This window comes from Corvus kubaryi, unplaced genomic scaffold, assembly GCF_017639235.1.
Source record: "Corvus kubaryi isolate FWS band 111438036 unplaced genomic scaffold, C.kubaryi_AGA036_p1.0 37398, whole genome shotgun sequence".
NCBI classification, from domain to species: domain Eukaryota; kingdom Metazoa; phylum Chordata; class Aves; order Passeriformes; family Corvidae; genus Corvus; species Corvus kubaryi.
This window is the reverse complement of record NW_024581137.1, coordinates 16709611-16725133: the sequence shown is the minus strand read 5'-3', so window position 1 is coordinate 16725133 and position 15523 is coordinate 16709611. Positions and strand designations below refer to the sequence as shown.

The window sequence follows — 15523 nt, the reverse complement described above, 5'->3', positions numbered from 1 at the left end:
CACACCCACCAGTGCAGACTGCAGCATGCCGAGCCCTGCAGTGCCCAACACAGTCCCCTCACCCAGCACCTGGTGTAGGGTGCATCCTAAGTGCCTTTTCCTCAGGCCCCTGGGAGAAGAGGGTCTGGAGGCATTGCTTTGGAAAGCAGTGTGTTTCAAGAGCCCTCCATGGCCAAACAGGGTACACAGGCAGCTGCCAGGCTGCAAAGCACTTTTTTGTTTCATATAACTTTCCCCTTCCAGCCCCGGACTGTGGCCAAGCAAAATCCATCAGTCCCTCACCATGGCAGGTGACACCACCAACTGCTTCAGCCCCAACCAGCCCAGCCTGGGGACAGGAGGAAACCCTCTGTCTCAAGTGTGGGGGCTTTCCCGCTCCCTGATGTGTGCAACTACCTCCTCTAGGAGACCATAAAACAAACCAGGTAGATCAGCATTGCTCTTTACTGATATTTGTGTTTTTAAAAAATCTGATAAAGGCACAATACTGGCTTTTGTGAGGTATAATGAAGATATGGTGGTCTAAAAAAAGAGGAGGATGAGACCGAGGGAACCTGGGCCAAGTCACTTGACCAAGGCAGCACAGGGGGGCAGTGACAGACGCAGGAGGAGGCTCCTGTGTCCCCAAACCCTCTTCTAGCTCACTGACCATGCATGGTCCACAGTGACATTTCACAAGGTGATGCAACACAGTGGGTGTAAACAGTGATGGCAACTCAGTGCTCTCGCCCAGTGTGCTCTTGTGCCAGTCCCAGTGCCCCAGGGCCTTCATACCCTCCTGGCTCACTGAGTGCATCTTATTTTAATATGGTACATCTCCCTACTCCTTCCACTGCTACTCAAAACTATAGCTAAGAAAAGAAGTGGTTTGAAGGTTACACACAAAAGCAGTGTGTCTGCTTTTGGCTTCAGCACACCCCACTCCATGCCATCCTTGGGTGTGAAGAAGGGGTGCAGGAACCAAGCCCTGCTTCCCCTCCTTGCTGCCACCACCAACCTCATTGATCCCCGCCTGTCCTGGACACTGCAGCATTGAACATCCTAAAACACTTCCCTTGAGGCCAGTTCCCTGAGGCAGATAATAACCTAATACTTCTAAAAGAATTAGCAATATGAAGTAATTAGCAATAACCTAGTATTGGCATTGGCACAAAAATGGCCTGTCCGAAGACAGGGTGAGTGCCAGGGAAGGGATCTGCGGGGCTCTGGAGGCTGAACCCTGTGCATCACAACTCGTAGGTGGCACCTCATTTCAGAAGCGTTTACTTTCATCTCCCTTTCTTAATTTTGAAATGATTCAATTTATATGCAATTTCCTGTCAAAATGATTCCTGTCAGTGTGGCGGCACTGCGAACCTTGACTGACAGGCCGAGCGCTCCTGCTGGTCCCTCTGGACTGCCTCTCCCTACAAATAACCGCTTAAAATGCACACCTGACATTTGAGGAATTTGACATCAGAAACAGGCTTGGATGGCTGCTGTAGCCAGTCATCAGTGGCCAAACCAGTAAGGTAAATCTAGTGAGCCTTGAAACAAATGCTCCAATCTTGAAATTTTGAAATTTCAAAAAATTTATTTTCCCTCTCCTTCCCCTGCTTTTTAATGACATTCACAGTGCAAAAATCAGATTTAAAAAGCAGACCTAAGAACCAAGTGCACTGTAAACCAGTTTCCTGAGGAGGACTCCTCAAATTCATATGGCTGTGCCTCCATTGTACCTGAGCTGGGTAGTCCTAAGACTACCAGTGCAGCCCCAGGTCCCATAAGTAGTATCCGTGCTACTGAATTCTGGAAAATTAGTGAATACCTGAATAGTGGAAACTGCTTTTCTTCTCTCCTTTTCCTTTTCTATCCCCTGACCTCCTCTGCTCACATTCTCACAGACATTCTTACTCACTCACACATAGATTTCCCTGACATTTCCCTGACTTTAGCTGAGGCCAATCCTTCAATCAGACAGACACCACCTCTGCAGGATGAGGGACAGTCCCCACTCTAAGAAACTACCAAGAGGTGTAGACAGCAATGGGAGAGAGAGGAGAGCAGGGAGGTGGGACTGCATCCAGCTTGCAGGCAAAATATGAGTCTCCAAAACAGCCACATCTCACACCAGATGCTCAGGCCGATTTCCAGTACCAAAGATCTCCCGAGCGTGATCCCTCTCACCTCGTACTTAGGCAGGTAGAAAAGCTGTTCTGTCCCTATTGCAAGGCACAGGACAGCAGTGTGGGGGGCTCAGTCTGCTGGTATCTCCTGGCAGATCCAGCTTAGCCAAGAGCAAGTACTTTGAAACAGAAGAGCTGAGACCTTTCCCTAGGGCTCTCTAAGCAGGCCAAAATCCAAAGGAAACCAATGGAGAGCAAAGAAGGCCATGGGTGCTGTTGTACCCACAGCAGCACCTCTGTGCTCCCTCAAAAGACTTCTGGTGTAACCCTGACTCCGTTTCATAGGCTGACTCGCCTTTTCACTTGCTTGTCCTCATAAAGAAATGCCTGCTGCAGAAGGATGAAAATAGGCTGATTTTTTTTCTTCTTTCCCAGAAGTACTTCTTTCTTTCCCTTTCTGTCCCAGTGGACCTGCATTCATTTCTCCCTTGGGAACTAAAGACAGGCAGTGGAAAGGGGACAGATTTCAAGAGCTATAAAGGAACAGAAAGCTGTTCTGCCTCTCAGAAAGTAAAGCTGAAGGGTTTTTTCTTCCTTTTAGAAAAGTGTGAGGCTCTAATGGTTTTGAGGGGCTATGAATACGACTTTTCACATCTGCCAAGATAATTATAAGCTTGAATGAATTTTTGAGACCCAAACCCTGCCAGATAAATCATACCTATCAAGTACTGATTAAAAATGAGCTGCTCAGAAAGCCTTCAAATTTCTGTTCCCTTCCCACCCCACTATTTCCTGTATCTGTTGGTAATGGGTCTCAATGCTTTACTAAGGAACAGTCTGTAGAGGAGACCCTGATAATTCACCCTTTCTTTGCAGGAGGTGTGAAAGAGATGGGAAATTAAGGCTATAGGGAGCAAGCAGAATGAGGAAAGATTTGGGCTCAGACTGGATCTGGCACTGGGACACAGAAGATGCTGAGAAGAAGGTAAGGTGCAAAACTGAGTTTTGAATCCGGTTTCAAAGTGTGACATGAACCCATGCCCCACTCCCCAAATCAGTATCCCGACAGGGGACAACCAAGAGTCCCTAACTTAGAGAAGAATCTGGATGTGTGTGATTTCTTTCAGTTCACTGTGTGTGGGAATGACTCTTGCATGTCACCTTTTCCTCATCGTTCACGTGGAAATAAGCCCACCCAAGTCACTTATGGAATCCACTGAATTTTCATAAATATGCTGAAGAAGCTGCACACCCCCAATCCAGTAATTAGAGTAAATTAATGCTGCTGGGATGCCTTTGTCACCGTTTGTCTAACTCAAGACAAAAGGCAGAGAGGTCACATCCTGAAGGGAGAGTAACCCTTTATAAGCAGTGTTTAAGATGCCAGAGAAAACAATAACATCTGCAGAGGAACCACACGTTCCCTGAGCACACAGGATTTATACTTCCCACAAATACCCATTGTATCCTCCTTGTTGTCATGACTCAAACACATTCCTCAAGCATATGGAGGAAGGGACGAAGAGTTATTAAGTCCTTCAAAGGTGATTACTCATTCCTCCAACTTAACATTTTAGGTAAATGCTACAAACTCTGAATCGCTTGTCAGAACAGAGTATAGTTTTTACAGAACATGAACTGAGTCAAATGAGTTAGGGTTTTCTTTTCATTTTTTAACTTCCAAGGGCTATTTTTAAAGCTCTCCCATGTTCAGCAAGAAAAAAAATCTTACTACCCATGTTCCATGTCCAAGACATTTGCTGTGCTGTTAGAGAAGGAACTGTTTTCCTAGCCTGCTCCTCCAAGAAAAGCCAACCACTCTGCATCACCAAGGGTCTCAGCCTCCATCCTCCACCAGCTTTTTGAAACAACTGAGCTTCAGACCCATGTGAAAACAGTCACTGACTGTCCAGCCATGTCGTGGCAGCCTAAGTCCATAGGAGAGGGCAAACCTTCCGGGTGGCACAACATGGGTGCTCCAACAGGGTTCCATCCCACTGGGCTGCCTTGCTCCCAGTAGCTGCTATAACAACTTGAACTTCAACACTGACTTTCTACCTTTCACCCCAGACGCCTCTGTCCTCTTCAGTTGGTCCTTCCCAAGGCAAGGATCCCCCTTTTTTAAGCTTTATCTTTTCTTCATCTCTCTTTCTCCTTTCTAGATATTTACCCCAGCACTTCAATGAATCAGAAAAACCTTTTTTTCTGGACTGTCACCATGTAAATCAAGGGATTCAGATCTCTATTATTTAGTATCCCACTAATCCTGCACCATCTGCAGTCTTCACTAGCAAATAAATGTGTGTGTGTCTGTGTATCCTTAACTGGATCACTGTTTGAAAATATGGGATGTTGAATGAAGAACAATTCCACCCCACAGCATATAAAAGCTTTAGCACTGATGTCTCATTTTGAGATGTGTTGTTGAGACAGTTTCTCATCTAATATGTAAAGCAGTCCCTGTAAATGATACCGTTTGCAAAATAAAAATGGCATATGGTGCTGTGTCTGTTGCTGTGGAGACACTCAGATGTGCCCTGGCAGCACAGATGCCGTGCTGTCCTCGGGAAGGTGGTGAGTTTGGCTGACCATGAAATCGTTAGCTGGCAATCATTACACTCATAGCTCCTCACTTCTTCTTAACAAAGGCTTGCATAGCCATCCACTTGTGCTACCAAGGTGGGCAGGGAAAGTCACTGGAAACTCTGGAGCATCACAGAGAAACTTCATGAAGAGTTGCAAAATTAGTGCACAAATTATTTGGGATTAGCTGGGTTAAGAATTAGTCTTGGGGATTCAAAGAGCTCCTGGGCTGATTCCCTTGGCCTCCTGAGAACGAGTTGTCCAAGCTCATCTTACTCTGGAGGTGCCCGGGGAAAGAAAAGGAGCTATGATGGGGCTCTGCAGGGAACAGCTCAGCTCATCCCTGCCTGCTCTTGCACGTCACAGGCAGGGCCAGGGTGAACGCAGGTTTTCCTGCACCATCCAGAGATCTCTGCATGGCTGAAAACTGCAGACAGCTTTCAGGAAGCCTAAAAGGGAGCAGAGACAATGCCAGGTGGGAGCATGGAGCATCGCTGCCTGAAATTCACATTAGCAGCTACTGATGCTGCATGCCCTGCCTCCCCACAGAGTGTGGCTGTGGCTCTTCAAGACCTTGCCAGAGGTCTATTCCTACCTCTGCATGTGAACAGGCCAGATCCTGGGGGGAGAGCCTGCCCTCCTGGATTCACTCTGTGCCAGTGTCCCAGGCCCAGGGGACATCGAGCTAGCATATGACTCCATTTTCCTCAGAGCATCTCAGCAAACTTCCATCTCTAACCTGTAGCACCACACAGAAACAAGGGAAAAATGAGCACAGACTGAGGCATAGAACATTTCTAACCCCCCCCAAAAAGAGAGAGAAAACAAGACAGAAGCAATCTCTTTCTTCTCCTGGAAGGAGATATTGGCATATGCTTGAGTTGGGACCACAGAGACACTCTATTGGCTGCGTACATACCTTTGCACTAGGGCAAGTCCTCTGTCACCCTGATGCTAGGAAGGGGAAAAGTGTATGCATTAACACATGGAGTAATCAGGCAGTATGTAATCTGAGAGCTTTGAATTGTGGCTGCTGAAAACAGGGTCTGACCAACATATGGGCTCATGAATCTTTCCTGACAACCCTGCAGTTACAGAAGCAAGAAGTGGAGCCTCCTGGTTATAAATCGGTCATGAATAAATTTAGGTTGACAATTAGAAGGTTCCTAATAATCAGAGGATTAGGTTCTGGGAACTTTCAGACAGGAGAGGAAGTGAGCTGTGAACCTTTGTCACTCCCAGTGGAGCAGCATAGGAGAAGAGAGGAGGGAACTGAATGGCTTGGAGAATTCATCCTGTCCATGCCCCCAGGGATGGCTTTGTATCATCTGCTAATGGTACAGAGCAATAGGCCTGGAGCAGAGCTGCTTGCAAGTTTTGAGTGGCCAGAAAGGTCAGGTTGTCAGGGGCTAGCTTGTCAGCTATGTTCTCCTTCCGAGGACCATGAAGACACCAAATTTCCTGTCTGAGTAGTGACCACCCAGGGTCACTGTTGGCAGTGCCTGTGACCCTGGGCACTCTTATCCTGTGGCATGGCACCGGGACTTTCTTCTGCCCACAACCTCAAATTTTCTATAGGATGCTAGGAATTATTTTGCACCTTGGAGTGTGTGGATGCTTTTAAGTCTCCTGTTGGAATCACTGTGCTGTGACACAATTGCCTGCATTAACATTTAAATGCAACTCTGCCTCCCAGTCTAGACCTGCCAGCAGAGACCGGGCATATCCACTGTGTGAACATCCTTCCTTCCAAAGTCATGTTCAGGTGTCTAGGACCTGAGGAAGCCTGCTCACATCTGAGATGAGGATCTGCATGCATTGCCAGCAGAAGCAGCTTGTCAGCCTCTCCCTGGACCTTGAAAAATGCTTCAAGCAACCAGACCAAAAATGATGCCACTTTCAGCTAGTCAGACTTAATTTATTTCATTATGCCATGAACTCTGATTTTTTTTTCCATTATCCGCAGAGACTTTCAGGATGAGCTAAGACTCACATGTGAAATGTGAATGAGACAAGCAGTAGAAATAAAAGATAAACAAGGAAAAAAACCCCTCCCTGTAAAGTTATTCAGGGATTCCAGGGAGGAAGAGAAGAAATAAGGAAAAAGCCCTCAAGCCTATTTTCCATGTATTCTTTAGAACACTTTTACATAGCACCTGACTGTGGCAGTAACACAGCTAGCAATGTAAACAGGAGGTTCAAACAGTGGCTCTAGAAAGTCTTGACTGGTGAGTTATTGTGAAAAATATTCAGATGTTGTGCTCTCCCACTGTGTGGCCTTAGGTAAAGCTCCAGCAGATCTCAAAGATAATATTCTTTCATGCTATTTAAATATGCACATCATTACTTTTTTGAAGCATCTATCATTTTCATCAGAGCAGAGCTTCCTGATGAGATCCTGCCACAGAAACCTTCATCAGGGCACAGTGCCCTGAAACACCACCCATGCTCCACCAGCAGCCCAAAGTGGATGCAAGGAAAGAGCTCAGCTCTGCTGAGTGCCATGATGAGCAGGTCAGGGCCTCTCCTCACTATGTGTAAGGAACAGTTACAGGACAAAATATTCAGAAAAATACCCTCCAACCAGGGATTACTGGGGAAATGTTAAAAAGTACTTGCTCTGTAACAAGAACTGGGTCAATGCACTTTAGGAAGGAGGAAGTGGCTCTGTGCTGGTGGCAATGGCATAATTTTTATGTTGGTGACCAGCACAAATAGCTGTCTGCAGGTGGAAGACTTCTCTAACTTGGATGGCCAGAGTGGTCTGAAAGCTTATGGGGGAAGAGGGAGAGTTTGCTGCAAAGACTTGCCTGGAGCCCACTCAGTTTTATCATCACTGAAAGGAGGGTGAGGTAAAGATGACCAACTCTTCTTTTATCTAAAACAAGAATATAAAGCAGGGACAACTGCACAAAGCGAAGGTTGGGCCACATTCCCACTTAAGGACACCATGAACTGAAGTTGCACAGCTCCCAGGAATGAAGCTCGTACAGGGGAAAGGGTGCAGGTACATCACCAGTACCCACAGGGTCTGTGTCACAGCAGGGACAAGGACTGCAGCACAACCACGGATGTCGTATTTAAACAGGTAAAAGCTGATCTTTTTGCTTCAGGAAATCCCAGTATAAATTCAAAAGTGCCTGAGTGTTACAATAGTATATGCAACTTCAAGCTCAAAACAACATTAAGAATGTCCAGATGAAACCCCCAAACAAACCTACCCAGCCCCCCTCCATCCCCCTGGAATTACAGAATGGAAGAACAAAAAGCTGAAGACCTGAAATGAGTAGACCACACAGCCATCCCTGTCATTTGCTCCACTTACCACTTCCTTGCAAGCTGTACTTACTCATATACCAATAATGCTGTGAACAGAAATTAGCACCTCTTCATCTCAATAAAAGGCAGGCACGTGGCGCTTTCAGAGACACTTTATCAATGTGCACAGGAGAAAAGCAGAGAAACCTTACAGGGCTGGAAGCATTTAAGGGGCACTATAATTGAAGCAAGACAAAATAAATAGAGCTATAAATTAGACCAGAGTTGTCACAAGTCCATCAGTAAATGCAGAGATTTCTCTTTCAGGTCTACTACATCTCAATGAAAAAATTGAAACACATTCAGATACCAAACACAGTAACAGACATGCTAGTCAAGAACCAAAAGCATGTAAATACAGCATTTTCCAAGAAGAGGAAATATGCATCACCAGCAAATCAGTTGGCCCAGAACTGCAGCTGGTTCACGGTAATAGCAGATTTTACACCTTTTAACTACAGATCATGCCAAGGGGTCCAATCCTACTCCTAGAATTGCTCACATCTCCCAGACTTTGCAGCCCAGAGATTTGAACTGCGTTTGCCAAGTACAGCAATTATCTGCTGATCTCAGGAGTAAACTGGGATGGGGTAGACGCCCTCCTCTGCCCCCAGCAAGCCCACTACATGTTCTGCATGTGATATGCAGATATGAAGAAGCGATATGAGAAAACAAACACAGAGACTTCACTTTAAACTCTTTCTAAACAGCACATCCCATTTCTTTACACTCAGCTCCACAAAGTAAATTAAGAAGCCTATCCATAGTCCAGCAAAGTACAACTTAGTCAACTATAAAGGCAAAATGAAGAATTGGCTAAGCACATTCACTGCTCTCAAGTGTTTGTGCCATCCCTTCTGTTCGGCACCATTCCTTGCACGGGAAGGCAGCACAGTCGCCTGGCCTTAGGAACAACCTTATTTAGAGCTAACGTTGCCATCGTGTGGTAACCTTCGGAAATAAACTGCACTCCTGTAGTTTTTCGTATTCCCCGTAGGTTTACAAAAAGGAGGAACCAGCACAGAGGGCTGTACAATGCTCGTGGACTGAAAGGAAGGTGGACTGCCCACAAGAGAGACCTGCAGGCTGCAGAGAGGTTTCATGAGTTGATAAAGGAGCACCAGATGACATGGTGACATGGAACACCCAGCCAGAAATGCAGTGTAGGTATCAAAACCCAATATATTCTGTTACTGCTCTTCTCCCATTTCGGCCAAATTGTGTAAAACAGTACTTTGACAGAAATACTGCCTGTCAGGTGTGGTGTTACAGAGCCCAGCTTTCCTTTAAGGCACTGAATGCTCTCTGCCCCCAGCAGTCCTAAATCTTTGATGCCTTGCTCTCATGGTGCACTGCTAGGGCAGACACAACCCTTTAGTCATGTTTTATACCGCTACAAGGTCGCTCTTCAGGACAATCCCAGCTCCCAAGGATTACTGTACACCTTATATCCTAGAAAAGTCCCAGCTGCCTCAGCAGCTGCCAAGTGATAGGAACGAAAACACTGGATGAATTGCTGCAGTCATACACAAAGATGTTCTGGGGAAGACAGTACCATTAAAAACAAGTAAATGGTGTAGAAAAAGTGTTTCTGAGCTCCTTATGATTGAAGGCACGTCTATTTTCTGTACAGGCACTTTTACCATTTTTTTCCTCAGTCTTATATAACCAAGCTTAACAGCAGTTAAAAAAAAGATCAAGAACCCCGAGGGACAAATCTTTCACCTTAAAGGACCTCCAGGTTGATAGAACTTTGAAGTTACTTTCAAGTTAAGAGTTTCAGAGTAGGTGGATTTAATCACTTCAAAATCCAATTTAAATCCAAGGTCTCCAGACACTTGAACATGGCTTTTAGTCCCAATTTGCATAATTTCTGATTTTTTTTCCCTTAGCAGTTGTATCCCTTCATATCAACCATGTGCTTGAATTTTACTTCAAGGGTACATGAGGAGCTCAAGACAACACTATACTTTTAAGTGTTTGGGTATGCAGATACCTAATGCTGGCTGAAATAAGCAGCACTAACCATGTAAATAGTTAAAGCACAGATTTTTAACAAGCTATGCTTATCATTGTATTTGACAGCATATATTTGAGTATGTATTTGACAATATAAAAGTCTCACAACCTTCATTCTTTAAAATACATACTTCCTCCTCAAGTTTATATTTGACTGAAAAAAAATAATTTGCTTTTAAATTACCAGATACCTCAGACTTCCAAGATTTCTCCATTCAATATGAAGAAAACATACCTCCTGCCAAGAAACTACAGGAGAAAACACAGGAAATTACATGGATGCTGACACTGAGATTTGTAAACATTATTTTATAATGCAAAAACTAAATTGTGTACTTCAGTGTTTCAGATGAACTACTATTTAGGTCATGCTCTCTTACTTATGGTTTTGATTAAATAGTGGAAATTATATGCTGCATAGTTTAAGGAACTGGAGTTAAGCTCAGGTCTTGACACAAAATCTTAAAACATTCTGAAAAGCAAGCATACTGAAATGCAAGCCAACAATTTCTATCTTGTTAATACCTCACAGATTACTGTAGCTGTGCTTACAGGGCAACTATGGTGTTAGGCATCTGAAGCATCCAAGTGTTCAGGTCGCTACTTAAAAAATGGTGGAAGTTTTTTAGAAAATAATTTAGTGTTTGAACTGCAATTTGTCAAGTCTTTCAAACGACGACAGTTGTATTCTAACCAGAACACATACTTTCAGCATATGCATCAATTTATACAGAACTATTAATTATTTTCATATATTTCACACTCAGGACTGTGCAAGTAATTTTGTACATTCCTAACCAACTCCGAAAGCAGACTTTTATATGTCAGGATCTGACCTACTTCAAGTAACTGGGAATGCAATTATTTCAGCTGGCATTAGGGTATAGAGTATTGGGCATAGTGTGTTGATGCCATGAAGATTTTTTGCCTTTTCTTTTATACCCCTGTTATACCTGTTTACTACTTCTGTATTCTTAGTGCTTTTTGCCTACATTCTTGGACTTGTTTGTTCAGCTAAGAGACTAAACATTTTAGAAGATTCGTAGGTAGAGGATAGTGTGCCCCAGACCCCAAGGTGCTCTCCAGAACACATTCTGTAAACCAAGATAGAACCATCCAGGGGAAGGCTCCTTGTGGAGGAGGGCTCACTCAAGCCTCCCACTAGGGAATTTTTGATAGATATGCTAATTAGTAAAACCTATAATGTTATACCAGATCTTTTGAGGATGAGCATTGGGTGTGCATTTCAGTGCATTCAACCTGGACGCAGTGCACCTAAGGATCCTTACAATAAATACCATGGTAAAATCCCTTTTTCCCTTCTAACCTTGTTTGACTCTTGATGTTAAGACCAGGAAAAGGCATGAGTGTGACAAAAGCATTTCTGCATGTTCCTGGGGAACACCAGAACTCCACACATGGACATCAAAAAATAAGACAGACAACAACTCTCCATCAGAAATAAAAGCGAACTTACAATTACAATTTAAATCAGATGTTTGTAATTTTAAAATCAGAAAAAGGACACAGAGTTATACATAATGAGAAGTTCATTTTATATCTGCGCCTTCTGTGCCTTCGGTGCAGGTGCTTTCTCTGGCTTCTTAGCCTTTGGTGCCTTCTCTGGCTTTTTGCCCTTCACTGCCTTCTCCGGCTTCCCTGGCTTCTTGCCTTTTTTAGAAGCCATCCTCTGGAGCTTCTTCATTTCATGCTTGATGATTCTGTTTCTCTGTAAAAAAAAAAAAAAAGAAAACGCTTACACTTCATCAGAACAAAAAGAGCAAGAGTTCAAATACTATATGCCTTAATTCAAATTCTAAGCTTTCAGATTCTGCCTCTTTTCATTATCACCCTTTACCATGCCTTTTATTTGAAATGTCAAATTCCACCTAAAACTGTTCCAATCTACCAAGTGGACACCATCATTCTGGCTGGTAACTCAGCCATCTCAATATTTCTTGCGTAATGATTTTCATTATAGGGTGAAATACTAAAAGCAACCCATCAAGAATATCTGATTTTATCAGCAGGGAATTCCTTCCTCAGCAGTAACTTGGGAGGACTGACACATGGATTATACAAGCTCAAGTTTGATCAGCTACTGAAGAGAAAGTGGTGGCATACAAAGAAGCATGGAAAATTCAATCCCACAGTGTCACCCCATAACCCAAGCCAGCTGGGAAAGTAAGGCTACTAACAGTGGATGGGACTCTTAAGTGAAAGCTAGAAGCACTAACCCCATAAAGAAGCAGCACTCAAACACTTACCATCTTCTTCGCCTTCATCACCTTGTAGCGATCAAAGTCAGTCATTTTGGCTTTCTGTGTGAAAAGAAGCAGTGGTGAAACTCTGATATATACAAGTAGTAAAACTCAGCATTCCAAAGCATTCCACAAGTAACTGATCATCTCCAAATGAGATTTAGCTGCACTTCTGCAACTAGCTCGCTATTTAAAGCCTTTGCACCATCCCAGGATGCAGGAAAAGAGGCTGTTACAGACACGACTGAACAAAAACACATTTACTGTTAAAATACAAGAAGTTGAAGCTGATGGGTAGCAACCATTAAAAACCTATGCCTTGTCTATCTTTAATCCTGGCTTGCTATTGAAAACATGCAGCTTTTAGACTGTACCTAACTTTACAAAGCAGGAGCAGTACAACAGGCACTCCTCATCCAGTGAAACACTGTTACCTTTTCTCGGGCTTCAATCTTCTTCGCCCATCTTGTCGCTGACCATTTTTCATTTATGTTTTCCTTCTCCCAGGCACGTCGCACGCACTTCTGACGAGCACTGCATTGGAACAGTCACAAAATCATATCCACAGTCTTTATCAAAAAAAGGTTCTTCCTGATGCTGGCCTACCAAATTTCATTCAGGGGAAGATGACTCTACTACGTTACTTCAGACACCTTACTTCAAGTCAATGTCACATCTCTGTGGCATTATTAAGGTTCTGTTGAGTAAATACTTCACTAAAACTGACAGAATCACAGAATGGATCAAGTTGGAAGGGACCACAGTGGGGTCATCTGCTCCAACACCCTGCTCAAGCAGGGCCATCCCAGAGCACATGGCACAGGATTGTGTCCAGCTGGTTCTTGAATATCTCCAGTGTGGGAGACCCAACAGCCTCTCTGGGCAACCTGTTCCAGTGCTTGGTCACCTGAGCTCCAGGAGATCCATGTCTCTCATCTTGAGGAGCCCAGAACTGGACACAGCACTCCAGGTATGGCCTAACCAGGGCCAAGGGGCAGGATCACCTCCCTTGACCTGCTGGCAGCTCTTCCTAATGCCCCCAGGATACCATTGTCCTTCTGGCCACAAGGACACACTGCTGGGTCATGGACAGCTTGTTGTCCCCAGGTCCTTCTCTGCAGAGCTGCTTTCCAGCAAATTGGCCTCAAGCCTGTGCAGGTGCTCAGGATCATTATCCCCCAGGAGCAGGATCCTGCACCTGCCCTTGTTGAACTTCCGAAGTTTCCGCTCTGCCCATCTCTCCAACCTGTTGAGATCATTTTGAATGGCAGCACAGCATGCTGGGGTGTCAGCCACTCCTCCCAGCTTTGTGTCATCAGGGAACTTGTTGAGGAGGCATCTCCCCTTCATCTAAATCACTGATGAATAAGTTAAACAATATTGGGCCCAGTATTGAACTTGAGGGACACCAATGGTGACAGGCCTCCAACCAGACCCCATGCCCCTGATTATGGACCTTTGGGATCTGCTTCCAATCCACCTCACTGTCCAGATGACCAACTATTCCTAGCACTGACTACTTCAGGATCAGAAACACTGCCCTTTTTTGGTTCTAAATTACAAAAATTCATACATCAACTAAGCTGAAAGAAACAGAATTAGTTCAGCCTCCTACAATTCCAGTGTAGCTCTGTAGGCAGGTGCCCAAAGGTGACTTAAGCAGTAGCAAAAGCAAAGCTGCAGCAGCATTTACATTGCTTTCCCCCACAGCATCCACCACAGAACTATCTGAGTTGCCTCGGCCACTGTGAGACTTTGGTCCTGAACAGCAGCTATCAGCCAATATTGGCAATGAAAATCGAAATGTGGTATTTATGATATCATGTGATATCACAGTCTGCCCAATTTTTACTGTTAATTTACTACTGTTTGAGTTTTCTACACCTAGCAAGCATCAGCCATCAAGTGACAGCGTGGGGGCTCTTTTACATAGATCAAGATGCCAACTACTCACCTGTGTGGGAACTTCAGGACAAAGTCGGTCAGCTGCATACACTTGAAGGGCATGGCCTGCCTCCTGACACCACTGCAGGGGCCATCCACCAGTGCCTAAAAAAGGGAAACAAATGTGGGGGGTTTGCAGCAGTTTTCCCATTGTATTTGATTTACACAGCTGCTTCCTAATAATGTATGAACAGTACCTTGACAACACTGATCCAAAATTGAAACACATACTATGCAGACAAAATTGCTTGTACAACCCAAGCTTTACAGAAAGAATTTTAAAGGTCTGCCTTTGACAAAAAAACCAAATTGAATTTAAAAAGAAAAAAAAGCACACAGAACTCAGATGTGCACAGGAAGAGCCCCCTAGCCCAAATATTCACTTTACACATGCATTAATGCTATTCCATTCTTAAACTTTAGACTCCAACTGACATCCCTTGTCCACTTCCATACCTAGGAAACACAGCAGAGGGGAATGTATCACTTGCCAGTGGAAAAAAAGCTTGCTCCTAAAGGTTTCAAATACAACTGCAGTTAAAACCTATCTTTTAAGCAATTGCTTATTTATTTGAAAACAAAATTTCTGTTGGAAGTCAATACGCACAGCCTTAGCATACAAGCTTCTGTTAAGGCAAAAGGAGGAAATACAGGTGCAGGACTCACAACTTACCCTATTTTGGTCAATAACATCCACGATGGCCACCAGTTTGCCAGCATGTGGCCCGAAGGAGATGAAGGCAACTCTGCCAATCTCCACGAAGCGCTTGAACACCTGGGAGAGTAGGTAGGAATGCATAGTTAGGTGAGAACACACCCAAGGACCTTTTTCAGATTCAAGGCTCTGAGAACCTTTATAAGAGCTTCCCGAAAAAAATGACAGAATGGTTTGGGTTGGAACGAGACCTCAAAGATCACCTAGTCCCAACCCCCCCGCCGTGGGCAGGCACATCTTCCACTTCGCCAGGTTGCTCAGAGCCCCATCCAACCTGGCCTCTGAAACTTCCAGGAATGGGGGAGCATCCACAACTTCTCTGGACAACCTGTTCCACTGCTTCAACATTCCCACAGAAAAGAATTTTTTCCTACTATCTAATCTAAACCCAGTCTCTTTCGGTTTGAAGCCATTCCCCCCCCCCGCCCTGTCACCACATGCTCCTGTAGTAGTTCTACCCTATCTTTCCTCTAAGTTCCCCTCAGCTACTGGAACGCTTTCGAACTGCACGAAACTCCTACACTTGAGCAAAGGAGCCACGGTCCCGCCGCGCTCCGAGCCCGGCCCTGCCCGACCGC

General features: G+C 44.6%; 1 protein-coding gene across 1 annotated transcript in view; it reads right to left on the bottom strand.

Annotated features, from left to right (window-relative positions):
- Positions 1–11504: 11504 nt before the first annotated feature.
- RPL14 (ribosomal protein L14) overlaps positions 11505–15523 on the bottom strand; it is a 4584-nt gene continuing 565 nt past the window's right edge. The window contains exons 2-6 of the mRNA XM_042043264.1: positions 14904–15005; positions 14241–14335; positions 12721–12820; positions 12293–12346; positions 11505–11754 (exon numbers count right to left, since the gene is read on the bottom strand). Coding sequence (XP_041899198.1) covers positions 11581–11754; positions 12293–12346; positions 12721–12820; positions 14241–14335; positions 14904–15005 — 525 coding nt within the window. The 3' untranslated portion in view covers positions 11505–11580. The remainder of the gene's footprint in view (positions 11755–12292; positions 12347–12720; positions 12821–14240; positions 14336–14903; positions 15006–15523) is intronic.